Source organism: Larimichthys crocea, chromosome II (genome assembly GCF_000972845.2).
Source record: "Larimichthys crocea isolate SSNF chromosome II, L_crocea_2.0, whole genome shotgun sequence".
NCBI classification, from domain to species: Eukaryota; Metazoa; Chordata; class Actinopteri; family Sciaenidae; genus Larimichthys; species Larimichthys crocea.
Window position 1 is genome coordinate 1,258,204 of NC_040012.1, and position 26,804 is coordinate 1,285,007.

The 26,804-nt window shown below is 46.6% G+C and overlaps 1 protein-coding gene across 1 annotated transcript in view; it reads left to right on the forward strand.

Annotated features, from left to right (window-relative positions):
- dlg1b (discs large MAGUK scaffold protein 1b) overlaps positions 1-26,804 on the forward strand; it is a 73,544-nt gene that overhangs the window by 11,252 nt on the left and 35,488 nt on the right. The window contains exons 3-4 of the mRNA XM_027291530.1: positions 2,429-2,592; positions 4,011-4,082. Coding sequence (XP_027147331.1) covers positions 2,429-2,592; positions 4,011-4,082 — 236 coding nt within the window. The remainder of the gene's footprint in view (positions 1-2,428; positions 2,593-4,010; positions 4,083-26,804) is intronic.

Consider the following 26,804-nt stretch of genomic DNA (forward strand, 5'->3'; position numbering starts at 1 on the left):
TGATCAGATTTTAAAGCCGGTACCTGATCACATTTTAAAGGCGGTACATGATCACATTTTAAAGCCGGTACATGATCACATTTTAAAGCCGGTACCTGATCACATTTTAAAGGCGGTACATGATCAGATTTTAAAGCCGGTACCTGATCACATTTTAAAGCCGGTACATGATCACATTTTAAAGCCGGTACCTGATCACATTTTAAAGGCGGTACCTGATCAGATTTTAAAGCCGGTACCTGATCACATTTTAAAGCCGGTACATGATCAGATTTTAAAGCCGGTACATGATCACATTTTAAAGCCGGTACCTGATCAGATTTTAAAGGCCAGTAGCTGCAGCGACTGTCGTTAGTGACGAGCTGTTGAAGCGATGGTTTATTGAAAACATCTGTGCCATCCAGCGGTCAGCTGCCATGGCGAGCCAAAGAAAGCCTCGGTTATTTTAGACCAGCGCTCTGTGGAAGCTCTCCTCCAAAAATAAAAGCTGGATGTGACCACAGGGCCTGCAGGCTTTTTATAATGTCGGCCTCACGGAGAGCCACGGCCGTCTTTACTGCTCATAATATCAATCACACCATCAGTCAGACAGCATGAAGTGACCTCTGCTCAGCTTTATGCCTCTGTATACACAATGAGCGGATGTTTGTATATATCAATGAAAACTACAACAAAAACTAAATGTGCACTGTCAGAATAAATACTTTATTTCTTCTGTTGGTGTTTTCACACGTGTCGGACGGAGGTCGATGAAGCTCGACAGAAAGTCACAGATTCACACGGTGTTAAAACGTTTTTGTTCTTTAAGATCAAATGATTGATAGATGATGATTGACAGCTGGTTGTCTTTTTGTTGATAGACTAATCGTTAAATCGTCTCGTTTAGTCTCGACTGTCTTTAGTTTTGACTTCTTTGAGCCTCGGACATGAGACTTCACAGTTTCATGTAATAAGTCATAACATCCTCAGTGTCTCATCTAGTCCTCAGATCTTTGAATAAATACAAACGAGTTAAAGGATCTTTAGAAAGAAGTCCAGGTTGTCTCATTTCTAGGAACCGAGTTATTTTCAGGTTTGTTTGCGGTGCCGGTCGGAGCTGTCCGTCGGTGCTGAAGTTTCCTGATGACACGCAGGTCGAGTCCTCCTGCTGTTGTTGTTTCTGTTTCTGCTCTCGCCGCTACGCGACAACGTAACCTGATCTCAGCACTGACTCCACTCAGGACGGCGTCTGTCTGATCCGTCTGTCCTCAGTCATGGTCCAAAACAACCGACCCACGACGTCTGTCATCGAAACGTCTCTTCAGGCTTTACACACTCAAATTTAACTTTAAACTTCTTTGACATATTTTTACACTGAAAGTACACACTGTCACTCTGTAAACTTTATTATTCTTAATTATTAATAATATATCACAGCTTTCATTTGCTCGTTTTCTTTTGATTTGTGACTCGAGCCTCACGTGAGAGAGTATTTGTTGATGACAAACTTAAATGTTTGCATTTGAAGGAAAAATCCTTGAGAGTGCTTGAATGTAAATGTACTTTATTTATACAGCCCTTTACAACAGGCCTTTCGGTGTACCAAAGTGCTTTACAGTAGACAATAAATAACGAGAACAATAGGTAAAAAACAAACAAAATAAAAACAATAAAATGCAACAAAATCGAATAAGAAATGATAAAAGTGTCATCATACTACTGGGTGTTAAAAGCCATCCTAAATAAGTGGGTTTTTAGCTTGGATTTAAAAAGGCCCAGGTCAGAAACGAGACGCATCTCGACGGGGAGCTTATTCCAGAGCCTGGGGGCGGCAACGGAAAACGCTCGGTCACCCCAGTGTTTATATTTTGACCTGGGCACTTCCAGCGACAGTTGATCTTTAGACCTCAGCGCTCTAGCAGGATTGCGGACAGTTAAAAGCTCAGATAAATACGAAGGGGCGAGGCCGTTAAGAGCTTTAAAAACAAATGTTAAAAGTTTAAAATCAATTCTATAAAGGACAGGAAGCCAATGAAGGGATTTAAGAACAGGAGTGATATGCACACGTTTGCTGGTGTTAGTTAAAAGACGGGCAGCAGCGTTTTGCATGACTTGAAGTCGACTGAGGGATGACTGGGAGACGCCAACATAAAGTGCATTACAATAATCTAACCTAGAGCTTATTAAAGCATGGATGGCTTTCTCTAGGTCGTGACGGCTTAAAAACATTTTTACTGGCCAGGAGACGCAACTGGAAGAAACTAGTCCTGACAACGTTGTTGATGTGTTTGTCAAACCTGAGGTGACTGTCGAAGGTCACTCCCAGGTTTCTGACGGTTGAATTCAGTCATTGAAAATCCCTTGAATTTACCATTGCAGTGTTTTTTTTGTTTTGTTTTCAGTTTGATTATAAAGCCTGTGTCTCATCTTCTGTCCTCTGTCGTCTCAGATATCCAGGAATTTTACGAAGTGACCTTATTGGACAACCAGAGATGGGTGGAGACGTCCAAGGCGGCGGACCCCATGGCGCCCGTCAACCTGTGGGACTTTTCCAGCCTTCAAAGCACAACGGTGACCTCGGACACTCTGCCCAGCCTTAGCACCAGCATCGAGGTAAGACCAGTGACCGGTCATGAACCCGTCAGTACTCTGTCAGTCAGCAGTCACGGTTCAGATGTCAGCCTAAAGACTGCTGTGGCTCAAGAAGTGGAAGTTACCTCTGATGGCTTCAGTCTTTGGTCTTCAGTCTTCAGTCTTTGGTCTTCGGTCTTTGGTCGTTCATGTCGAGTTTCTTGGTAACAAACATTAAAATCGGTTCACACCTTTCCAAACATGATGAGTCTCCTGTGTGAGTCCATCGTGCACACGTTATGATTATTATATTTAATGTTCAGCCTGATGGTGTCGCTCCATCGTCTGTCTGTTGAAGGTGCTGCCTCGTCTGTCTGATCGTGTTCATTGTTGTTTGTGTGTTGGAGTTAAAACGTGACGGATTATTGAAGGCTGGATTTTTTTTTTTCATATTTTTAAATTTCAAACTAACTCAACATTTACGAGACTTGAGGATTTTATCAGCTGTGGTTCATTAACAGAAATTCAGCCTGAGTCAGCGAAAACCACAGAACCAAAATATTTACTTTCTGCTGAGTCAGCAGCTCTAAATTTCAGTTTGGGTCATGAATCTCCTCGGGGGGAACCAACGGCATCGAGCTGTCCACACATTTTTGGCCATGTTGATGGCAGACGAACTCAAACGTCACAAATTAAAGAAGAAGAAATGACTGTGTGTGTGTGTGTGTGTGTGTGTGTGTGTGTGTGTGTGTGGTAGTAAAACAAGTTGTACTTTTCAGGGACCTAGGCTAACAGTTTCCCCCTGCCTCCAGTGTTTGTGCTAAGCTAGGCTAATCACGTTGAATGTTCCTTTTTATAAAAGTTTTCACACCATGTTGAAGTGCATGATGGGTAAAGACGACCATTTGTTGCGATCCCGGCATGAGCTCCGTGTTCATGAGGAGGAGGAGGAGCCTCAGGTGAGGATCACAGGTGACCTGTTTTACCTGCGACGTGCCAGATGAGTGGAGTTCATCCTCAGTCTCTGAAGACTCAGTCACTCATGCAGAGATGCATGTTCCCCACAGGATGAACCCCGGAAGGAAGGAAGACTTTTATTAAACTGGTGTTTACAAGTAGAGACTCAGTGATTAATTAGATGCTCGTTAACTCGTCAGTTAACAGACGCAACAAAACAAAAACGATAAAACGCTGAAGACGTCGCATCACACACGTACATATCTAAGTACAGGAGGAAGTGGACTGAGGCGTGCTCAGCTGTGATTGGAGCACAGAGCCAAAAAAGGGGCGGGTTTGTGTTTTACACTGTTCTCTCTGGTGACTAACTCCCCCCGTCTGGCACTGAAACAGGCTCGAAACAAACCTACAGATCCAGTTTGGCCCAGCTGTGTTTGTTTGCATTGAACTCCTTCTTTCTCTTTCCTCTTTCTCTGATCGTAAACTCACGTCGTCGCTCGTAGGACTCTCCCCTCCTAAACGAAATCCTGCACGCATTGGCGCAGGCCAAACGCCCGCCCGGACTTGACGGACAAGTAAGTACTGGACGCCTGTTGCTGTTGGTGGGAGAGAGTGTTGGTGTCGTCCACCTTCGCCGCATGTCCCATCCAGTCCTCATGTGCTTGGGACCATCGGAGCAGGGCGGGCGGGGGTTCTGGGTACAGGGTCAGGTTCGCCCAGATGGCCTCAAGGTGTCGCTGTAGTTTACATTGACATGAATGTGGAGGGTCCAGAGAAGACTGTACGTGTCTTTCTGAAGTAAAACTTGGAGTACTTGCTGTTACAAAGCAGCTCAGTGCAGACAGGTGTGACTTGTCTGTGCACCAGATGTGCTTCAGGTTAATCTGACTTAACTTTAACAGCGAGTGTCTGATGATGTGTTTGCTAAAGAATCGTCTCAGCAGGACTTCCTCGCTGGTTTCATGTTAATAAAAGAACTCTGCCTGCAGCGACATGTTGAGGTAGTTTGTGCTGGGTTCAGGGCTCATGGTTCATTGTGCTTCATTCATTTTGGTTCATGCTGTCGGGTCTGAACAGTACACCTCCTGTCAGAGCTGACACAGCAGAGTCAACACTGTGTAACTTTGTTCAGTTGTACTCGAGTATTTGTTCTGATTACATTACTTCTGATCAAAAACGAGAGTTGACAACTTTGCTAACAGCCAATCATCATCCAGGTCCAGCAGCAGTCAGCCCAGCTCGGCGTCTGTCTTTCAGCCTTTTATTTCACCAAGCTCTCACCAACCACTAAAAGTCAGTCCCACATTTACTCTTGTCCGGCGGCTTCTTGCTCGCTCACTCTCTCCTTTTCTCTTCTTAGCTTCCTCCGTCAGCGTCCTCTTCACTCTCTTCTCCTCTGCCATCATGTCCATAGAGGCTGCTGAGCCTGGTTACAGTGCCGACTCTCCAAGCTCCGGTACAAATCTCCCTTGCTAACAGACAGTGTTCAACATGAGCTAATGTTAGCTTAGATATCTGCTAATGTTATCACAAATAATGTCCGCTACATTGTCATATTGTAGTTTTAACTGACGTATCAGTTTTCCTGTCTTGTGTGGATAACATCATCCAGACTCTTGGACTTATCTGGCTGTAGATTTTCTGTCCGGTCGTTGCGAGGCAGTTGGATACATGCAGTGCCGCTGATTAGCTTCAGCTTGATGCTCGCTAATGTTATTGCGAGCAAAACAATGAGTGGATACGTTATTTGTAGTGACCAAATGAGTTCAACGGCTTACGTGATCCATGACATTAACTTTTTGTACAGCCAGGCTCTGGTTCTGGCACGACACCAGCTCCACTCCCTGCCAACATTCCCCCATCAGTGCCCTGGGCCTGTAAACCTCTTCTTCTTCTTCCCGGTGGTCCAAAATGCCTGTGGTACAAACACGAACACTCCCCTGATGCTCTGAGCTCACAGTCCAGGCAGCCCGGCTAACAGACTGAGCTAACATGAGCTAACAGCAGCTACAGCTGGCAGCAGTTTACTTCACTGTCCATCAGGACACTGTAGTTTAGAGTGCCTCGCCTTTTGTGGACTAAACTTTGAGGGCTCACTTGGAGAGACTTGGCTGTGCTGGTGTTCAGGAGCTGTACTGGTGTTCACGACCTTCATGGTGGTGGTTCGTGTGGATTTGAGTTCTGGTTTGTGTGCAGGTCTTCGGTCATATTTGGACTGCTCGGGTTCTTGTTTGTGTTTTCATGTCCTGCTTTAAAAGACATCATCCCATCTGTTTAAGCATGTTTAAAGCTGTTTAAGCAGAAATGTGTTAAGACGATCTGAGTGGGCGCACCATGTTTAATGTTTAATAACTTGTGTGTTCATGTAAATGATCTGTGTGAAGCTGAAACAAACGTCGTCCACCTCTTGCAGCTCGCTTTGCTGTGATGTCTGCGGACGGGTGAAAGCAGCTCACAGTAACATCTGAGGACAGAGCAGTGAAACACACTCAACTGCTCCAGCAGTCCAATGCATCTATTTAAACACCACACACTCATTACAAAACCCCTTCTTTTTCACTTTTTATTGTAAGTAAAAGTCAGATTTATGAGGCTCTACAACATGTCACAAATATGAAGAACAGGACTCATATTCAGAGCGCTGAGGCTTAGCGAGGCAGGAAGTGGTCAGCACCAGACAAGCAGTCCAACTCGACAAAACTAAGGATGCACAAATGAAGACAAACTGAACCCAAACAGACTAAATTCACGAGTGAAGGCAGAATAATGAGACACAGCTGAACTCATCAGGTGGAACAGAAAAAACTGTTGGGGAAACAACGGCAGGAGGTAAAGTTACAGACACAGGGATTACAAAATAAAACAGGAATCACTAAACCATGACAGAGTGTGGCAGAGATGTTATGTTATATCTGTAACGTTTGAAAGCTCTGTGCATTCAGGACTGCCTGATCTGATTGATGTCATTTGACAAACTATAAATAAAATATTAACACCCTGCTCTGAACCTATGCTATCAAAACTACAGCTACTACATTTACAAATATAAATGTCCAGGCTGCAGAGAGGAGACAATCATTGTCATTTAAAACTCTAAACTGTGTAAATAAATGTAGAGTGTGTCTGACAGACATGATTACTGACACTGCAGCGGCACAGAGACTTCAACAGCTTGAGGTTGCCGAGCAACCAGGGTCAGCTGCAGGTCAGAGCAATTAACTGCAGCTGTGCTCTGTCTGTGTGTGAGTGACTGCTGAGAGACACAGAAAATCTCTAAATGAAGCCCCTCCAACTAGTGGACACTAATGCCAAACGGTAGGTGGTATCAAAAAGCCCAAATGACCGTGAGCATCCTCATCTTGTCGACCATGTGAATGCTGAATTTCAGTGTGTGAAGTTAAAAAATGTGACCTGGGGAGAGAGAGAAAGAACAGGTGCCCCGTGCTCCTTTGGGAAATTTCTCCTCTCCAGTTTACATGGGAGTAGATGGGGCTGTCGGTGGGTGATCCTGGAGCATCAGTGCGTCTCCCGCCAAAACTATAAGTCTGACAGCTTCAGCAGTGATATCGCTGCGTAGCCCACGAATTTTCCTACGTTTCTATGTAGAAATTATTTCTGTAGAGTGACATTTGTGGCCACGAGAGCCGTTTGCAAATGTATTTTTTGACAAATGTTTCTCTCCCTCTCCACTCTAGCTCTGGAACATTCTACCAATACACACCCATTGTAAACTTTGTCGTGGTTTTTGGTGATTTTTGGCAAAACCGTTTGGTGAAACTCTTAGAAAAGTCACAGCTCACCATTCCCGAACGAGCCGGTCGTTTTGATACCTTTTTTGTGTTTGTATGGGGATAGTGAATAGTGGCCTTGCAGGCACACTCAATAAAGGAGTGTCATCACGTCCATATATGGTTTCCACTCACGTGTCTGCACGCTGATCATGTTCACGAGCTGCAGAGAGGTCCTTTAAGTACAAGTACAGATCCTACACTGTAAAAAATACTGTCAAAGTATAATCAGTAAAATGTATTAAAGCAGCAAACTGTGACTGGTGTTCTGTTCTCTGATCTCATTGATGACTGTGACTTGAGTTGTTGAGGTGGAGCTCAGTTTGAGCCGACAATCAGTGTGCTCATCATGAATGATGAATTAAGTCCTTTTTTAATTTTATTTTATTGTCGTAGCAGCAGCTGATCTCACTGCCTAGTCCAGCAGCAGTCAGCCCAGCTCGGCGTCTGTCTTTCAGCCTTTTATTTCACCAAGCTCTCACCAACCACTAAAAGTCAGTCCCACATTTACTCTTGTCCGGCGGCTTCTTGCTCGCTCACTCTCTCCTTTTCTCTTCTTAGCTTCCTCCGTCAGCGTCCTCTTCACTCTCTTCTCCTCTGCCATCATGTCCATAGAGGCTGCTGAGCCTGGTTACCTCCTCTTCTTCTTCCTGGTCGTCCATTCAGCAGCTAACAAACTGAGTTAACATGAGCTAACAGAAGCTAACAGACTGATCTAACAGAAGCTAGCAAACTGAGCTAACATGAGCTAACAGCAGCTAACAAACTGAGCTAACATGAGTTAACAGAAGTTAACAGACTGATCTAACATGAGCTAACAGCAGCTAACAAACTGAGCTAACAGCAGCTAACAAACTGAGCTAACAGCAGCTAACAAACTGAGCTAACAGCAGCTAACAAACTGAGCTAACATGAGCTAACAGCAGCTAACAAACTGAGCTAACATGAGCTAACAGAAGCTAACAGCAGCTAACAGACTGAGCTAACATGAGCTAAGAGCAGCTAACAGACTGAGCTAACATGAGCTAACAGCAGCTAACAGACTGAGCTAACATGAGCTAACAGAAGCTAACAAACTGAGTTAACATGAGCTAACAGAAGCTAACAGACTGAGCTAACATGAGCTAACAGAAGCTAACAAACTGAGCTAACATGAGCTAACAGAAGCTAACAGACTGAGCTAACATGAGCTAACAGACTGAGTTAACAGCAGCTAACAGACTGAGCTAACATGAGCTAACAGCAGCTAACAGACTGATCTAACATGAGCTAACAGCAGCTACAGCTGTCAGCAGTTTACTTCACTGTCCATCATAAACTCTGTAAATCACAGAGTCTTCACTGTCTTCTCCTCTGCCATTATGCCCTTATGCCTGTAGAAGCTGCTGAGCCCAGCTCAGGTTCTGTCACCACACCGGCTCCTCCTCTTCTTCTTCCCTGTGGTACAAACACTAACACTCCCCCGCTGCTCTGAGCTCGCAGCCCGGCTAACAACGTGAGCTAACATTAGCTAACAGCAGCTACATCAGCTGATGTCGTCCCTGTGATCTTTTTTCAGATTTGGAAGTTTCAGTGTAAAAAAAAAGGTTGGTTACATCACTTCCTGTGGCACGCCATATGATGCCACACATGGGGGTGGGCACAGTCACATGACAGATTCATGGAGCTGTGAAATTCATAGTTGTGATTCCCACCCGCCCACGCTGCCTTGTCTCCTGACACACACTCTTCACCCTCCTCGTCTTCATCCTCCTCCTCCTTGTCGTCCTCGTCTTCATCCTCCTCGTCGTCCTCGTCTTCATCCTCCTCATCGTCCTCGTCCTCATCCTCCTCGTCCTTGTCGTCGTTGTCGTCTTCATCCTCCTCATTCTCGTCCTCGTCCTCGTCCTTGTCGTCGTCGTCTTCATCCTCCTCATCCTCTTCGTCCTCCTCGTCTTCATCCTCCTCGTCCTCGTCCTGTGTTGTTGAGTCATTCACGTCATAACGAGCGTTCGATGTGTTTTTTCTTAAATGTTGAATAACACCTGAAGATGGCGGCCATCACCTTGACCTGTTGTGTTTGTGATGAGTTTGTGGTCTGATGTTGAAGTAGGACTTCTCGCCGCTGCTCTGGAAAACTCGTGGATGTTCTGTTCATAAAACCTGTTTCTATGAATCCTTTGAAGAAAATACAAACTCAAATTAAGATCTGTTTCTTTTCTTTGTTTTCTGTCAGCGAGGACTGAAGATATTGGATTCTGGACAAAACAAGTCATTTAAATATTAATATTTACATCTTATATGAGCTCTAATTGACTTAAACTGAATTTACTGAGAAAATAATTGAAGTGTCCAGGGGTCAGTGTGAGTTCTGTTATTCTCAGTGTGTAGTTTAATGTGTTATTTTAATCATATTTAAATGTTAAATTAATCCGCTCCTGTGCAGGTTTGTTGGTGTTTCCTTCACTGCAGCTGGTACACTTCGGTTTTAAATCAAAGGTCCATGAACATCTCAGTTAAAGGGCAAACAGGAGGGGCGTCATCGCGTTACATCAGTCCGTTTTAGTTACAGGAGTACTTGTCCTCGGTCTGTACTCAGTTACTTCCACCTCCTTTGGTCGTTACTGCTCGTGATAAGCGGCTTTAATGTGACAGAGTTTAGATTTCCCACAGCTCGTAAACGCAGCCTGGAGGAGCGGGTGATACCGGGGGAGGCGTGAGCTGGCTCTCCGGTGAGCACACACTCCGTCTCTCGCCGGTACACGGCGGCTATCGGTCGGTGCCGGTGTCGGTGCGTGAATGTAACGTGATTTAAATGAAGACGGACCGGGCTGGAGCGCACGCGATGACATGCTGATGTTCCCGCGCTTTGAACGATGGACTGCATCTGCATCGTCACGACGAAGGTAAACAAACAAAAACCCGGGAAACACCTGAACACACGGACACACACACACGGAGGGACACGGATTAATTAATACCGAGTCTGTGATTAATTAGGCGTGTGTTTGATCCTCCGAACATCTTTAATTTAAATGATAAAACGACTTTATTAAACTGTCTGCTCCTCAAACCGACCACCTGTTCCCGCGTAAATACCGTACGTTACAAACGGAGGCTGCTGGCGGCCAAATTAAAGAAGTAGCGTTTTATTATTATAAATATTAAACAGACTGCTGAGGGCACATGCATACTGTTATGTTGTGATTGATTAATTTGTGACATTTTGTCTGATCAATGCTTTGTATTGATTATTGACGGTGGCTGATCAGGCTCATTTTCATTATTATTATGTGTGTGTGTGTGTGTGTGTGTGTTTTAATCAAATTCTCAATTAAACCAGATAAAGTGACTAATGATGAAAGCTTCTCATTATAATTCACATAATTATAATTATTTCAGGACACGTGGGCGGCTTGAACCTTTTTCAAGGTGTTTCTCCTGGAAATCCTGGAGATTTTTAGATTGGTCCTTGTAGACCTGGAAGGTGAGTGAAGAGGTTGATTGTGCTGGGTAAATAATCGTTAACATGTCATCAACACGCTGACAGCTGTGTTCAGCTCCAAATCAGGTTCAAAAGGTTTTTAATGTTTGGAGACGCTTTCAGGATCCTGGAAAACCTGGAAAATCGAGATGTGTACTGGAAGATATTAATTCTGAATAACATTGCTGTCCTGGAGATTATTCCTGTGCTGCATGGTGGCAGGATGGGACGTGACCTTTGTGTCTGCTGGGTTCTGAAGTCTGTGTCGAGGCGGCTCGCAGGCGACCTTTTAACAACGTCTGCACGTTCGTCATCTGACGGCTGATTGGACGTCGCACGTGGTCGGTTTGTGAACGGTCGAGTCGTCCTGACACGAAACGTCAGCTACTGCACACTAAAGACTTTGTTTTGTGTGATGTTTGGATGCCGGTCTGGGACCGGATCCCTTCAGGCCTTCGTCTCTTCTCCGCGTCCTCGCCTCTGATTGGCTCTCAGCTCCGCAATCCTCCTCCATTAAAAACTCAATATTCAGCTGCAGTCCCGCTGCTTTGACCTTTGACCCCTGGCCTTGTTTCTACTGGATGATAAACCTCCAATAACTCCTGTAAAGCATCATCAACTGGCCGGACGTGGTCGATTGTATTTATGATGAAACGTCGCTGCCGTGTGTTCTTTAGTGTGAAATCCAAACGGAGGTCAGTTGATCATTGTTTGAGCCTCAGCAGCTGCAGTTTGATATCTGACCTCGTGAGTCGTTAATTGATCATTAATTGTTGTTAGTAACAGTGATTTTTCCTGTCGTCGTCTGAGGCAGTTGAACAGACGATGATGCTTTTTCCCTGCAGCCCTAATCTACCCCCCACCACACAGACAAGGTGTTAGGGCCTCAGGTGAAGTGTGTGTGTGTGTGTGTGTGTGTGTGTGTGTGTGTGTGTGTTTGTAGGGCAGCGCCTCAGTGTTGGGACTATTTTCAGCTTCTTATTAAGTGAGTGTTGCAGCTCTGTGGCTCAGCAGGACCAAACACAGTCAGCCCTGTCTAAATACAGCTCTACACACACACACGCACACACACGCGACGACACGTTACATGTTAACACCACGCCTGATCATAAAGTTGTTGTTCAGATTTCTGCTGAACGACCTCGCAGCATCGTGTGCCACTGTTCAGTTTAACGTCTCCACCTGTTGAGCTCTGCTCTCTGATCAGGTGATGGAGACCTGCGACTGAGCTGATTGGTGTTTGCAGCAGCCAATAGCGAGTGTCTGTTACACCCCCACTGCTATCGTCAGCGTCTACCTTCCAGTGAACACGGCCGGACCAAACAGAACCAGCAGTGTCCAGTCTAACAGCGAACACAGCGACAGAACCTCTGAACCAGCAGTGTCCAGTCTAACAGTGAACACAGCAGCCTATCAGGTGGTTTCCTTGACGGGTTTGGCTCCTGGCCGGACAGATATGACTGTAGCAGTCCTCACAGTCACTCGGACTGGATCAAACATAAAATACCATGAAGAACACCTGAACACACTGAAGACACTTTGTGTCAGTGCTGGACAGACACTGGAGGACAGAGACGCTGAGACAGACTTTATGACTTTAACTCAGTGATCTAATTTTAGATCCTTTTTTTTTCTTTTTCGGTTGAGTTTGGCAAAAATATTGCCGACTGTGCAGTTGCAGCGTTGCTCCATGTTTCCATGGGCTGAATTTTTTACCGCTGACTCACGTTAAATGGTAACTCCACCCTCGACTCCGCTGAAAACCTCCCTCTGAGAATACTTAAAACATCCGTCAGGGGAGTGATGGAGCAGACTGAGGCCTCGTGGTGAGGTGATACCAGAGACTGTGCCGGTACGCAGCCACAGCCCTGCTGTTCATCACCAGCCACAAACATCCTGAATGTAGCGCTGTTATCAGCGTGTCCATGTGTTGTGTGTAAGTAAATCTCATTCATGTTGTTAATGCTACCAGCTGCTCGCCTGTGTCACACACCAGCTTATTTCAGGAGTTTTCATGTTGGCCTGTCATGTTAAACTCATTCCCAGTGAATCAGTCAGGTGAAAAAAAACCCTGATCTTTGTATCGTTGATAGTTTAAGTTGTCATAAATAACCAGAAGCAGAAATATACATCATGACGTTGATATCTATGGTTTTATTTTGGCGGGTTTCCACCCGGTTACCTTCTCCTGGAAGCTGTCCGATTGTGTTGTGAGGGAGATCCTGCAGAATGAACATCACGTCATCACGTCATCGGTAAACAGAGGGACTGACCCGGCTCTCTCTGCCCAGACAGAGGCTGTTTTCTGGGGGACAGTTCACCCCAGAGTCTGCATGGAGGTCTGGTTCTTCAGGAGAACTCTGCTGGTGTGTGGAGGGTTAACGAGAAGCTGCAGATAATTTAACGTGGAGTTTGTATTTAAAGTAACAGCCTGAGAGCAGCTGACCAACCATATGTGTGTTTATCATCTTCTTCATCATCTTCATCATCATCATCTTCACGCCTTCAGCCGAGCTGAGCAGTGCGTTTTCCTTCCTTTACTGTTTACTGGGACAGCTCGGTGTGACGTGGCAGAAAAGAAGGTTTGGAAACACTAACCACAGAAAGACACACCCATCACACACACACACACACACACATACACACATACACACACACACACACACACACACACACACACACACACACACACACACACACAGTCTGCAGCAGCTGGAGGTTAAACTGAGACTTCAGTCTTTCTTCAGTTTTTCCACAAAATGACCACAAACGAAGCTGCAGGGGCTGATGGGAAAGCTGATCAGCTGTTTACCTGCTCCTGTGTTGACGGATGAACTCTTCTTTGCTGCTCTCTGCTCCCGAGGGGCAAACACGACTTAATTATTTATGTTAATTAGCGGCTGCTGTAGCTGAAGGCTGTGACGAGTTATAGGATGAGACGGCTGCTGTCGTGTGTGCTTTAAAAAGAGTTAAACATGTAACATGTAGTCATCGTCACGCTTCACGAGTTATATTTGGAGTTTTAATTTATTCAACACTGATGTTATGTCAAGTCTTTTTTTATTTTAGTGAGTCTGTTATTTTCTATTTTTATTTGGTAAATCTTTTGTAATTAAAACATTATTTAATATTCCATATTTATTATTTTTGTGTTAGTGATTATTTTATTGTCTTTAATTGATTATATATTATGAATTCAATTGTAAAATAATTTACTAATTACGTTTTAATTTAAATGTACCAACTAGTGTTTGATTAATTTTTATAGTTTTATGTATATAATATCCACAAAATTATGATATTATGAGTTGGTTATTACATTATCTTTATATATTTTTTATTTCTTTATTATAAATAATATAGAATTATAGTTTTATTTCCTTTGTTAATTATTCTTAATTCTAAAGCTTTTATTTTTATCATTTTGTATAGAGTTGTATTCTTTTAAATACATCAGATTTTTTTTTATTAATTTATTTAATTTTCTGTATAAAATTGTATCTTTAAATGTTTATTTTAGTTATGGTGGTAACGTTTATTCTGTGATATTTTTTAAATTAATTGATTTCATTTTCCGTTTACCTCCAGTGGTCCCACGTACCACAGTTTGAGAACCAGTGAAACAAAATATTTCAGGTTTTTCATGTTTTAAATGAATTTATTTTCATTAATTAAATAAATTCCTCTGCGAACCACTAGAGGGAGCTGGTTAGTTTGAGTCTGTCCCCGCAGAGCAGCGTTAAAGAGGACGCTGACTCTGCAGCTACTTCTGGGGACCGACACGTCCTTAGAAGGACGCGACGCGCTGACCGACCAGAACACGACTGGTGTGTGTGTGTGTGTGTGTGTGTGTGTGTGTGTGTGTGTGTGTTTATCCGCAGTGTGAATGTAACAGTTGTTGTTTATGCAACAGAAAAGTCATGTGACTTTATCCTGTTGAGCCGAACTCAGAGTCCAACTGTGACGACAGAAGTCCAGTCCATTAACAGTCCATCACAACTATCACTGAAACACACACACACACACACACACACACACACACACACACACACACACACACACACACAGACACACACACACAGGCTGCCAGCAGACTGCAGGGAGGTGAGGAGAACAGAAGGAGAGGTTAGAGAGGAGGAGGAGGAACAGAGAGGATTCTGGGAAGGCGTGGGCGTGGCGCTCAGTCTGGATGATGTGACCTTTGACCTTCAGTGATGACATCACGTGTCCGTTGTCTTTCATCACGGAGCTCCTCTGTCGACCTGCAGCAGCCACGTTAAACTCAGATCTCTAACACTGACTACAAAGCAGTCTGCGGTCCTTGATCGTCCTCACACAGACAGATGTTACCTCCTCCTGGCTCTGCCACCTGTCCTCTCAGGACAGTCCAAACTTTTCTGTCTGTTGTTCCCCGTTGGTGGAACGTCCTACCAGTTCCTACAGATCAGGGGCGTCCCTCTCTACCTTCACAGACCTCCTGAAGACCTCCAGCTCTGCAGAGAGGACCTCCTCTACAACACTACCAACAGCTGGACATGACACATCTGTCCTCTACAGCTGGACATGACACATCTGTCCTCTGCAGCTGGACATGATGTTGTGTTGTAGTTTCAGTTTGAAGCAGCCTGAACCTCGTGTGATCTGATCTGTTTACTCTGCAGAGCTGCTGCCTCCTCGTCCTCCTCCCTTCTCCTCCTCTGATCCTGTGATCCTCTCGGTCTTCCGTGGTCGTCTCCCTCGAGGTCTCTGCCTCTCTAACTCTGTATTCTCTCTCTGTGGTTTCCTGCATATTAAACTGAGCTGTCACATCTGCAGCAGCGCTGCTGAATAATGGATTCTCCTCTGTGTTTCAGAGAGATGAAGAGAAACTGTTCACATGGTTTGTGTCGTGGTTAAAATGATCCTTAATGAGAGACAAACGTTTGATGGAGGTACCTGCTGAAGTCCGAGCAGAGGACGCGTCTTCGAGGGTTATGTGTCAACTGATCTGGACAGTTTGCCGTTTGCAGGTCGGATCAGGTTCTGGTTGTTAACGGATCTTTCTGTGGGACAGATTCAGATTTTAAAATGTATTTATTTCCCATGGTCCCTGGCAGTCTTAAAGACTGTTTGCAGTCTTAAAGACTGTTGGCAGTCTTAAAGACTGAGGCCTCTCCGTCGGAGCAGTTTGCTTCATTTCTTGGCCTGCAGTCGTCTTTTTCCTCGCCGGCCCGTCGGCAGCTTTGTTCTCGTGCGGCCTCTGATGATTCCGGCTCTCTTTGTGTTTGCGGCGCTCGTTGCCGGGACAGGAAGTGCTCGACGTTTGGATTGACTTAATTTCTTTCCCACAGAGAGCACATCACAAAGCTGCGACTTCCTCTCCCCGTGCTCTGCTAAGAGCTTTTCCATGTGCCACTTTCCTCTGAGGCCTGCAGCCCGATCTGGTCCCATGTCAGACACTCAGCCTGCTGGGCTCCTGGTTCTGGTTCTGGTCTGAAGACCTGGTCACCTGCTGGACAATTTGAAGTGATTCCAAATGAATATATCGTGCGTCTGAAAGTAATGATTGTTTGTCCGTCTGCTGGTTGTTGTTGATGTTCTGAGATGATAAGCTGAGGCCTTCAGGTGTCTGTAGAGGTTCAGTTACCGCAGCGCTAAAAAAGAAATCGGCTGAAAATCTTTAAAAACAGATTAAATTAAAACATGAAGTTTCTTTGGTTCAGCTCGTTAGTTGTTACTATTTTAATGACGTGCAGTCACATTAACATCACTCAAATTAAATCATTCAGTACATGAAGACGGTTACAGATGATCACACATAGGGAGGGCCTCTGAAACTGCAGATACGACGGAGAAGCTTTGATCAAGCTCTGATGTACCCACCTCCTCCCTCACCTCCACCTCCTCCCCCACCTCCCTCAACACCTCCACCCTCCTCCTCAGGGCAATGCCTCGCCATCTGCGTTGACACAGAGACAAGAAGTCCCTGCCAGACGGCCTTCTGGGACAAAGAACACACAGCCAGGCATCTTTAGTCTGAAAACAGCCCTGCGTCAACACAACACACACGTTAGAGTGTGTGTGTGTGTGTGTTTGTTTCAGGTACAGGTGAGACATCAAATACAAAGCAGTTTGAGTTTGAACGTTAATGAAAAACCAAAACACGACACACACTCAGACCGTTACCGTGGCGACACAGCGGCCACCAGGTAGACTTTAGTCTTCTGATCACCTGGAAAAGTTTTGATATCCTGGAAGTTTGGTTTGATGTTTGAACATTTTGGATTGAAAGGATGAGGTTCAGATGAACTCTGATGGTCTGCTGCCCCCTGCTGGTCTGTGGTGTTATGTTGTTATTACACCTGACAGATGAAGATGTTTGTTGTCATATACGACAAAAGGAAGCAAGTTTGTTCTTCTGTGCTGTCCACATAGATACCCACATAACTTTAAATACTAAAAACAATCTGACAGTACTTTGTTAAAGTGTCTGGTGTGCAGTGGCATGAATGCAGACGAGGTGGTACACGTTACCTGTTCAGAAGTCTGACAGCAGAGCTGTGTCGAACCTCTGGCCTGAGGGTCGAGGTGTGAGCAGGTGTGAGCAGGTGTGACTGCTCTGCAGAGAGGGCAGTGGTGTCCTGGTGTCCTCTCAGCAGTCTTAACCACTCTCTGCAGGCGTCGTGTTGCCGTACCAGGCTGTGATGCAGCTGGTTATGGCAGCTGTAGAAGTTGCTGAGGATCCTGGGCCACATGCCAAATGTCCTCAGCCTCCTCAGGAAATCCAGCTCTCTTGAGCAGCTGTGAGGTGTCAGTGTCCAGGTGAGGTCCTCACTGATGTACACACCCAGGTATTTAAAACTGCTCACCCTCTCCACTTCAAGCTCCTGGACAGACAGTGGCTGATGAGCTCTCCTGTCCACCATCATCTCCTTTGTCTTATGTTGAGCCCCGTTAGTTTGGTCTGAATGTAATCAGATTACTACATGGATACATGCATATATAGTGTGCAAGCGTGGACGTGGACTGAAATCAGCAGCTGATGTTCTGATCCACTGCCCGCTGTGAAGAGTTCTGCAGAGGATTCATAGACGTTTGTTCACACGGAGTCATGTCGGTGTGTGTCATGCTTCACTCTGTCCGAGGAGTGAGAGGTCAGTGTGTGTGTGTCATGCTTCACTCTGTCTGAGGAGTGAGAGGTCAGTGTGTGTGTGTCATGCTTCACTCTGTCCGAGGAGTGAGAGGTCAGTGTGTGTGTGTCATGCTTCACTCTGTCTGAGGAGTGAGAGGTCAGTGTGTGTGTCATGCTTCACTCTGTCTGAGGAGTGAGAGGTCAGTGTGTGTGTGTCATGCTTCACTCTGTCTGAGGAGTGAGAGGTCAGTGTGTGTGTGTCATGCTTCACTCTGTCCGAGGAGTGAGAGGTCAGTGTGTGTGTGTCATGCTTCACTCTGTCTGAGGAGTGAGAGGTCAGTGTGTGTGTGTCATGCTTCACTCTGTCCGAGGAGTGAGAGGTCAGTGTGTGTGTGTCATGCTTCACTCTGTCTGAGGAGTGAGAGGTCAGTGTGTGTGTGTCATGCTTCACTCTGTCCGAGGAGTGAGAGGTCAGTGTGTGTGTGTCATGCTTCACTCTGTCTGAGGAGTGAGAGGTCAGTGTGTGTGTGTCATGCTTCACTCTGTCCGAGGAGTGAGAGGTCAGTGTGTGTGTGTCATGCTTCACTCTGTCTGAGGAGTGAGAGGTCAGTGTGTGTGTGTCATGCTTCACTCTGTCCGAGGAGTGAGAGGTCAGTGTGTGTGTGTCATGCTTCACTCTGTCTGAGGAGTGAGAGGTCAGTGTGTGTGTGTCATGCTTCACTCTGTCCGAGGAGTGAGAGGTCAGTGTGTGTGTGTCATGCTTCACTCTGTCTGAGGAGTGAGAGGTCAGTGTGTGTGTGTCATGCTTCACTCTGTCCGAGGAGTGAGAGGTCAGTGTGTGTGTGTCATGCTTCACTCTGTCTGAGGAGTGAGAGGTCAGTGTGTGTGTGTCATGCTTCACTCTGTCTGAGGAGTGAGAGGTCAGTGTGTGTGTGTCATGCTTCACTCTGTCCGAGGAGTGAGAGGTCAGTGTGTGTTTGGTCCTTTCAGCTCTCTGGCGCCCCCCTGAGGACGTAGTTTGAGCTCCACCTGTGTTCATGTAGTTCAGTGTTTCACCACAGGAGTCCAGCAGGGGGAGACACTTCACAGCAGTTCAGCTGACTGTAGTGGAAAATCAGACTGAGTCTGAACACGTGACCATGTGACCATGTGACCACGTGACCATGTGACCATGTGACCACGTGACCACGTGACCATGTGACCATGTGACCGGGTTCATATCAGACCTCAGACTGAAGAGCAGGAAGTGATCAAGTGACAGCAGTCAACAACACAAAATACACCTGAGCCACGACCCGGGAGGACTCAGGACCCGGGTCATGTCAGGACCAACCAAAGACATCTAAACACACACACACACACACACACACACACACACACACACACACAGCGATGTGTAAAAAGCAGCAGGGTAAATTTAGAAAGAGGCCGACACATCTGAACCTGTCAGCTACTATCACTGTCACTGTGAGTGTGTGTGTGTGTGTGTGTGTGTGTGTGTGACTGACTCAGCCTTTGATAATGAGGCGCTCAAACAGCAGCACACACAGAAGCTAATTGGTGCTGTCTGTCTGTCTGTCTGTCTGTCTGTCTGTCTGTCTGTCTGTCTCATGGTCTCGTGTATCAGCAGTACTGCGGTCGCTGTGTTGTACCGTTGTGGTTCAGGTGAAGCTGAGTCTGAAGACTCGACCTCCTGATTGGTCGAGGATAGCTCCTTCCTCTGGAGGCGTTCATGCCCACCTGGGAGGAGAGCCCGCTAACTTGTCACTAGAGTTGTCACGATACTATACCAGACAAAGTATCGCGGTTCCGGGTATTATCGCGATACTGCGGCCTTTTTTTATTATTATTATTTTTATAAACTGCAATGTATTTGTACAAGTTAGTTTGAAACAACGACGTTTGTTTTTTAAGCAAAATTAGTGTTGCCACTGACGAAGACGCCACGGCAGACTCGCTGCTCGGGCCCGGTGCTTCTGCCATGGTGAGTGTGTTGTCTCGTGTCTGGGCGAGACAGAACTTTAGCTTGTTGTTTGTTTTGAAGCGAGTTTCTATCGAAGCGGAGCTGTCTTCATGGAGTTCGTTCTTGCCGGCAGAAACACACGAACAGCCAATCAGCTAACAGACGGGCGGACCCAGCGTGCGGAAACAGCCTATCATATCCCTGGACGTCACCAGTAACAGGCAAACAGCCAATCATTCAGCAGCTGTGTAGTTCGGTTGCGGTTCCATGTTGGTTTGTTTACAAAGGAGTAGCATGCAGTGAGAAGCCGGGAGGAGAGCAGAGGCGGCCGCTATGTAGCGGAGACCGGCACCGGTAGTATAGTAATCCACGGTAGTACCGTCGTGTAAAAGTTCTAGTATAGTAGCGACGGTTATGATTTGACACTGCGGGGTACCGTGTATACCGTGGGTATCGTGCAACTCTACTTGTCACCTTGCTGCAGTGACGTACAGGTGCAGAGTGAACCTGACACGATACCTACGCTGTCTTCAAGTCCACCAGACTGACATCTGGAGTTAGTGACTGCTGGACAGCAGAGGGACAAACGAAGACGGTTAATGTGGAGTTAACGAGGAGATGAAGCTGGTCTCAGAAGGTGTGGGATGCTTTTATGAAACATGTATAATATAATATATGACCCTTGAAGCAGCGCCACCTTCAGGACAAACGGTTGTTTTTAATTAAACTGATGTCACGTGTCCTGATGAGCAGCAGTCTGAATAATAAAATATATTTAGTGTGATGTAACGACACAGAGAGCTGCTTCCTCTCCTCACTTCTCACATTTTCTCCTCTCAGTGACTAACACACCGAGACAGACAGTGGGTGGATGTCTCTCACACACACACACACACACACACACACACACACACACATCAGATGGGTTGTGTTTTTTTTTTTTGCTGGTTCTCTCTGAGTGAGGTCGTTCTCTGTTCACAGGCTCCTCACCATCCACACCAACTTCTCCTCTCCGTCACACTGATGTTTGTTTGTTTGAGCTTTTAACGAGTTATTTAATTATTTATTTATTTAATGAGCTAAATCGGCTCAGGTTTTTTCTCACAATCAAGAAAATAATTTAAAATAATTTACAACAAATGATTAAAACAAAGTCATCCGATTATAATAGAGGTGTAGTGAGCGGTGCACCTGTGCGGTGAGAGGTGTACCTGTACCTTTTGTGAGCGGTGCACCTGTACCTGTGCGGTGAGCGGTGCACCTGTACCTGTGCGGTGAGCGGTGTACCTGTACCTGTGCGGTGAGCGGTGTACCTGTACCTGTGCGGTGAGCGGTGCACCTGTGCGGTGAGCGGTGTAGTGAGTGGTGTAGTGAGAGGTGCGGTGAGCGGTGCACCTGTGCGGTGAGTGGTGTACCTGTGCAGTGAGCGGTGTACCTGTACCTGTGCGGTGAGCGGTGTACCTGTACCTGTGCGGTGAGCGGTGCACCTGTGCGGTGAGCGGTGTAGTGAGCGGTGTAGTGAGAGGTGTGGTGAGCGGTGTACCTGTGCGGTGAGCGGTGCACCTGTACCTGTGCGGTGAGCGGTGCACCTGTACCTGTGCGGTGAGCGGTGCACCTGTACCTGTGCGGTGAGCGGTGTAGTGAGAGGTGTGGTGAGCGGTGTACCTGTACCTGTGCAGTGAGCGGTGTACCTGTACCTGTGCGGTAAATCATGATTATTTTAACGATTAATTTTGAGTTTCACAGCATTTATTCAGCATTTCTCTCTCTCTCAGAAAACACTTTGTTATTGATTCTTTATGCAAAATATTCAAATTGAAAATACATTTTGGCTACAAATATGGACTTTACAGCTGTTTCGCAATGTATAAAGCATTAAATCAATAAAATAAATATACTTTATGGAACATTAAATAAGGCATAGAAAAACAAATGTATCCAAAATAAACTATGGATCCAGCTGCTCTGCAAATTCTCTGTATTCATAGAACAAAATAAATATAATAATAATCATAAGCATCAATGAGCAATAAGCATCTTCTTGAAACCCTCGACTGTTTTAATGGGCTGCATCTCTTTAGCTAAGAAATATCCAGTGGCAGCTGTTAGGCCCCATTTACACGTTCACGGGTATTTTAAAAAACGGAAACCTTTCCCTTCGTTTGTATCTTTTACACTCAAACGGTGCATTCGCCTCTGAAAACGAATCAAGTTTTATGCAGCTGATGCCTAAAGTGCGCCCAGTGTTTACCTTTTGCTGTGACGATGATCATGAAGCAGCCGCCCAGAGGCTTGGCGTAGTTATGATGGCGCTCCATGGCGTATTTATGCGGGTTGATGTAAACGAAAACTTTTTTGAAACGATGCCATGTGCACGATGTTATTTTGGAAATACCCGGCTCTGTGTAAACGTAGCCTGATGTCTTGTGCCTCTCCGAACTTGTGTAATTAAAAGTGGAAAATAAATTGTTTAAACTCGATTATATGATTTTTGAAATCGTTTGACAACAAAATCGAAATCGTGATCAAAATTCGATTAATTGCACATCCCTAGTGAGCAGGTGTACCTGTACCTGTTGTGTGAGCGGTGTACCTGTGCGGGGCAGGTACCTGTTCAGTCGGTGTTGGAGTCCGTCGAGGTCGCCTCTCGTCTTTGAATCTGTTTGTGATGTTCATGGGAAGATCTCAACATGCAGACGGGGTCAGGAGGGTGTCCGAGTTGCCTCTGCCTTCTGTTGGCTTCATCGGACCTTCAGCACACTCTGAGGTGTTACCTGAGAACGCCTGGGGGTCTTCAGGAGGAGTTGTGTTGTTGGGGGGAACGAGTACAGAGAACCGGACCACGGGTCAGAGGAAGAAGATGGATCAGAACGGATCTGTCATTGTAGTGATTTATGTCGGACCTTCACTGAGGTTAAACTCACCCGTTATTTCTTTGAACCAATCACAATCGCTGTGGGCGGGGCTTCCCGTGAGTCAGACTAGGAGGTCATTGACGTGATGGAGGCTCCACCTTCTCTTCCTCTTCCTCTTCCTGTTCATCATCTCCCCTTCCTCTTCCCTTCCTGTTCTCCTCCTCCTCTCCTCCACATCACTGACTCTGTCCTACATCACTCTACCTTCCCTGAGGATACAGCCCCCCCCCAACCCTCCTCCGATGAGTCATGTGACCAGCCTCTCTCGCCCCCACTCTCTCTGTCTCTCTCTGTCTCTCTCTGTCTCTCTGTCTCTCTCTCTCTGTCTCTCTCTGTCTCTCTCTGTCTCTCTGTCTGTCTGTCTGTCTCTCTCTCTGTCTCTCTCTGTCTCTCTGTCTCTCTCTCTCTCTGTCTCTCTCTCTCTCTCCCTCCCTCCCTGGAGACCAATCACACCCCCACAGAGGAAAGCTTAACACACACACACACACACACCGACACACTAAACACACAACAGCACTCGCTCGCCCCGGTTCTCATCATCACCACTGTCAGAGAGAGAGAGAGAGGGGAAGAAAACAAGCGGACGAGCGAGAGAGGAGTTGCGGCGAGCGCCTGAGAGGAGGTCAAGAGGGAGAGGAATATATTCAACCAGAAGAAGAAGGAGGAGGAGGAGGAGGAGGAGGAGGGGTCAGTGGAGAGGAGGTTCTCCCTGAATGAAGGAAGAGCTTTGGGAGTCGTTTCCTCCCCGCCGCGATGGAGCGACACGAGGAATGAGGGCGGATGGTGAGAGCAGGGAGCAGCAGCAGCAGTGGAGGAGGAGGTGGAGAGGCTGGAGGCGGAGGAGGAGGTGCAGGAGGAGGTGCACGGCGCGGGAGGAGCTGGCAGCGCTCCTCCCGGAGGAGACGACTGTCGGCCAACTGCCCCAGCTCCGACAAGATGTCCCCCGGCATGAAGAAGGTGGAGTGCTTCTCGCCCATGCTGTGCCACTGCAAGGTGGCCTGCACCAACAGCACCATCTCCCTCATGTTCGGCTGCAAGGTGGGTGGAAACATCTGGAGGCACGCCGCCAGGGAGATCCTCCTCCGCCTCCCAGGGAGGCGTCTCACGTGGGCGGGCGTGCGTGAGGTCACAGCCGGGCATCGGGGTGCGTTTGATTAGTTCAAAACATTTTCAGGTTCAGACCGCAAAGACTGAATGTAATCTGATTATTCATCAGGTAACGATTACTTTGATTACTGATTAATCTGCCAGCTGTGTCAGGAACCATTGTTTGGTTTGATGTCCATGTTTGGACTTCCTGCGTGAAAAAAGACGATCAGAGATTGACTGATTATTAGAAAAAGTAAAAAAGTAATCCACCGGCCTCGTTTAAATTCGAAATGTTCTTGGTCGGAGTTGGAGTCCAAGTGTAAAGTAAACGTTAACATAATCAGACTCAATCAGAATATTTCAAACGTGGCAGACGATTAATGATAACTGACAGTAATCTGAATACTTGGAGCGTCTGAACGTGAACGCTGCTGCAGCCTGAGAAACACGGCAGGTCAGTGAAGGCATCACGGAGGAGACAAACTAAAGCTCACACTTTAAACCTGATCAGAGAACAGCTGAGGGGGGGAAGCCCCGTTAACTCGCTGTCACCGAGCGGCTGTGTTTACTGTCTGACCTGACGCGACACGATAGGCTGCCGGAGCCACTTGTCATCTCTGCTTCAAACGGAACTGACCAATCGGAGGCTCTGATTGCAGCACGCTGAGGCGTGATTGGCTCGTGGCAGAGCACGTGCATGTGTGTGGTCAACGTGCTCTGCAGGGAAACCCCGACAACCAAAAGCACATCAGATCTGCAGAGAGTGTTTGAGTGATTAATGCTGAATGAGTGAAATGTGAAAATGTTTTTAAATACTGAAACATGCCGAGCGGTGGATCTCTCCCGTCAGCTGTTTATGCAGGTTAAATGTGATCCGGCAAAGAATCACACACAGAGTCAAATCTGACCTGATGCTGCCGTGTTTGATGTTTTTACAGGATTTAAGCGAGACGTGAGCGCAAACACAAAGATTGTGTGCTGCCAAAACCTGAAACATGACGTTCCCTCTGCTCAGACACGTCGCTCTCATGTCATTGCCTTTGTGTACTGTGGAAGTAGCTTCAGCTGCTGACGCTAGTGTTGCGGGCCTCGGCACACATTTCCAGACGTCTGTTTGTGTTTTGGGATGTAAAAATGATAAAAGTGCAACACGTGGTCAGTGTCACAGTTGTTTTCAGTCTTTGTATCGATGAATCTGCCTCTCTCCCTGAAACCGTGCTCGTCTCCGTCACGTCCTGCATCGACTTCAAACTCCACCTGGAGCGCTTCTCCCTCCAGACTTTGTTTACTGGTTCAGATTTGGTAATTTTCCTGGTTTGTGTTTTTTAAACATGCTTCTACATTGTAAACATGCTATATACTGCATTTGTTTCTCTTTTGTCCGTTTTTACGGCCGGCACAGTGCACGGCGAGTTTTATTTTGCTGTTTCTGTGTCTGGCTTCCTGTCGGCTCGAAGGTCACCAACCGTCTTTCTGTCTTCGGAGTGTCGGGCTTTTGTTTTCAGGGTGGTGTTCTGTTGGTGTTTTGGTCCAGTGGGACATTTTTTGAGCTGTTGCCGTGTTCGGAGTTTATCGTCATGCATGTCAGGTGTGTCGACCTCTTATCTGAACCCTCACTCTGACCTGAGCAGGTGGTGATGGTAGAGTCCGTTTGAAATGAACCTCCTCGTTGACCTTTTGGCTCTGGGCTCTGATTGGACAGTCACATGGTGCCTCTGGGGGTGGGGATTGGACCTTCAGTGCCATGCAGAGCCCTGTGTTGAACCCTCGGGCAGCACTCAGATTACTGCTGCCTGTCCTGCACGGATCAGAGTTTGATTGGTGTTAGTTGTTAATCTGACGGGTTGGGAGGATGACACTCTTAAATCTCACACGGGCGGTTGGATGGAAACGTTGGCACAGCGTGTGATTAACCGTTCTGCTGTAACTTCTGCTGCATGACACTTTGATCGCAGCTCGTCTTAATTAAGTCCCATTGATCGGCTGCCATCGACTGCTCTCACTACCACACACTCAATAGATTGTGCCGGGAGTTCCATGGTGGAGCCGTAAAGTGTTTAGAGCTGCTGTGACACTGTTTACCCGGACTGAACCGGGGAGGCCCGATCAGGACGGAGCTCCACGCGCTGAAACCTCAGCTCATTTCAACTGTAGCAGAAATGACAGTGAGGAAGTCTGAGGTGTTTGTCTTCCTCTGAGATCGACCTCAGTTTCTAAATGTTCATCAGCGTCAGGGCTCAAACAGTCTGTGTGAACGCTGGTGGAAGTAATGGTCCGGTTGGTCAGTTCAATGTTGGGTCAGTGATCGGAGACGGCGTCTTACTCTTCAGTCTCGTCTTTACAGTTTTTATGTGGAGGCTTCAGTTCTGACGCGATCCTGAAACAAAGCCAACGAGCCGTCAGATCTGCTGTGTGGTTGGCAGTCTGACGAGGTCATACGGTTGACGTTGCTGCACTGGTTTCTGTTCGTACAGTTGACGTTGTTGCACTGGTTTCTGTTCGTACAGTTGACGTTGCTGCACTGGTTTGTTGACGTACGGTTGACGTTGCTGCACTGGTTTGTTGACGTTGCTGCACTGGTTTCTGTTGGTACAGTTGACGTTGCTGCACTGGTTTCTTGGTGGTGTTAGATTGTAGAGATATTGCTCCTCTCTTGGTTGTTCCCATCTTCTTCCTTGTCTTCCTCTTCATCACATCCCTGAATCATCCAGAAACTCTCCTCCTCCTCCTCCTCCTCCTCCTGAACATCCTGCTACATCCGCTTCGTGGTGATGCTCCTATTTATAGCAGCTTTTGGCAGGCAGGCGTAGGCACTGTGCCTCCTCCTCCGCCTCCTCCTCCTCGTCTCTCTGAGAGCTGTCGAGGCGGAGGAGGCTCTCTTCAAGCAGACAGTGTCATCACTGGAAACCTCCCCTCTGCCTCCTACATCCACATCTCCATGTGTGCAGCTCTCGTCCACAGTGAGTGG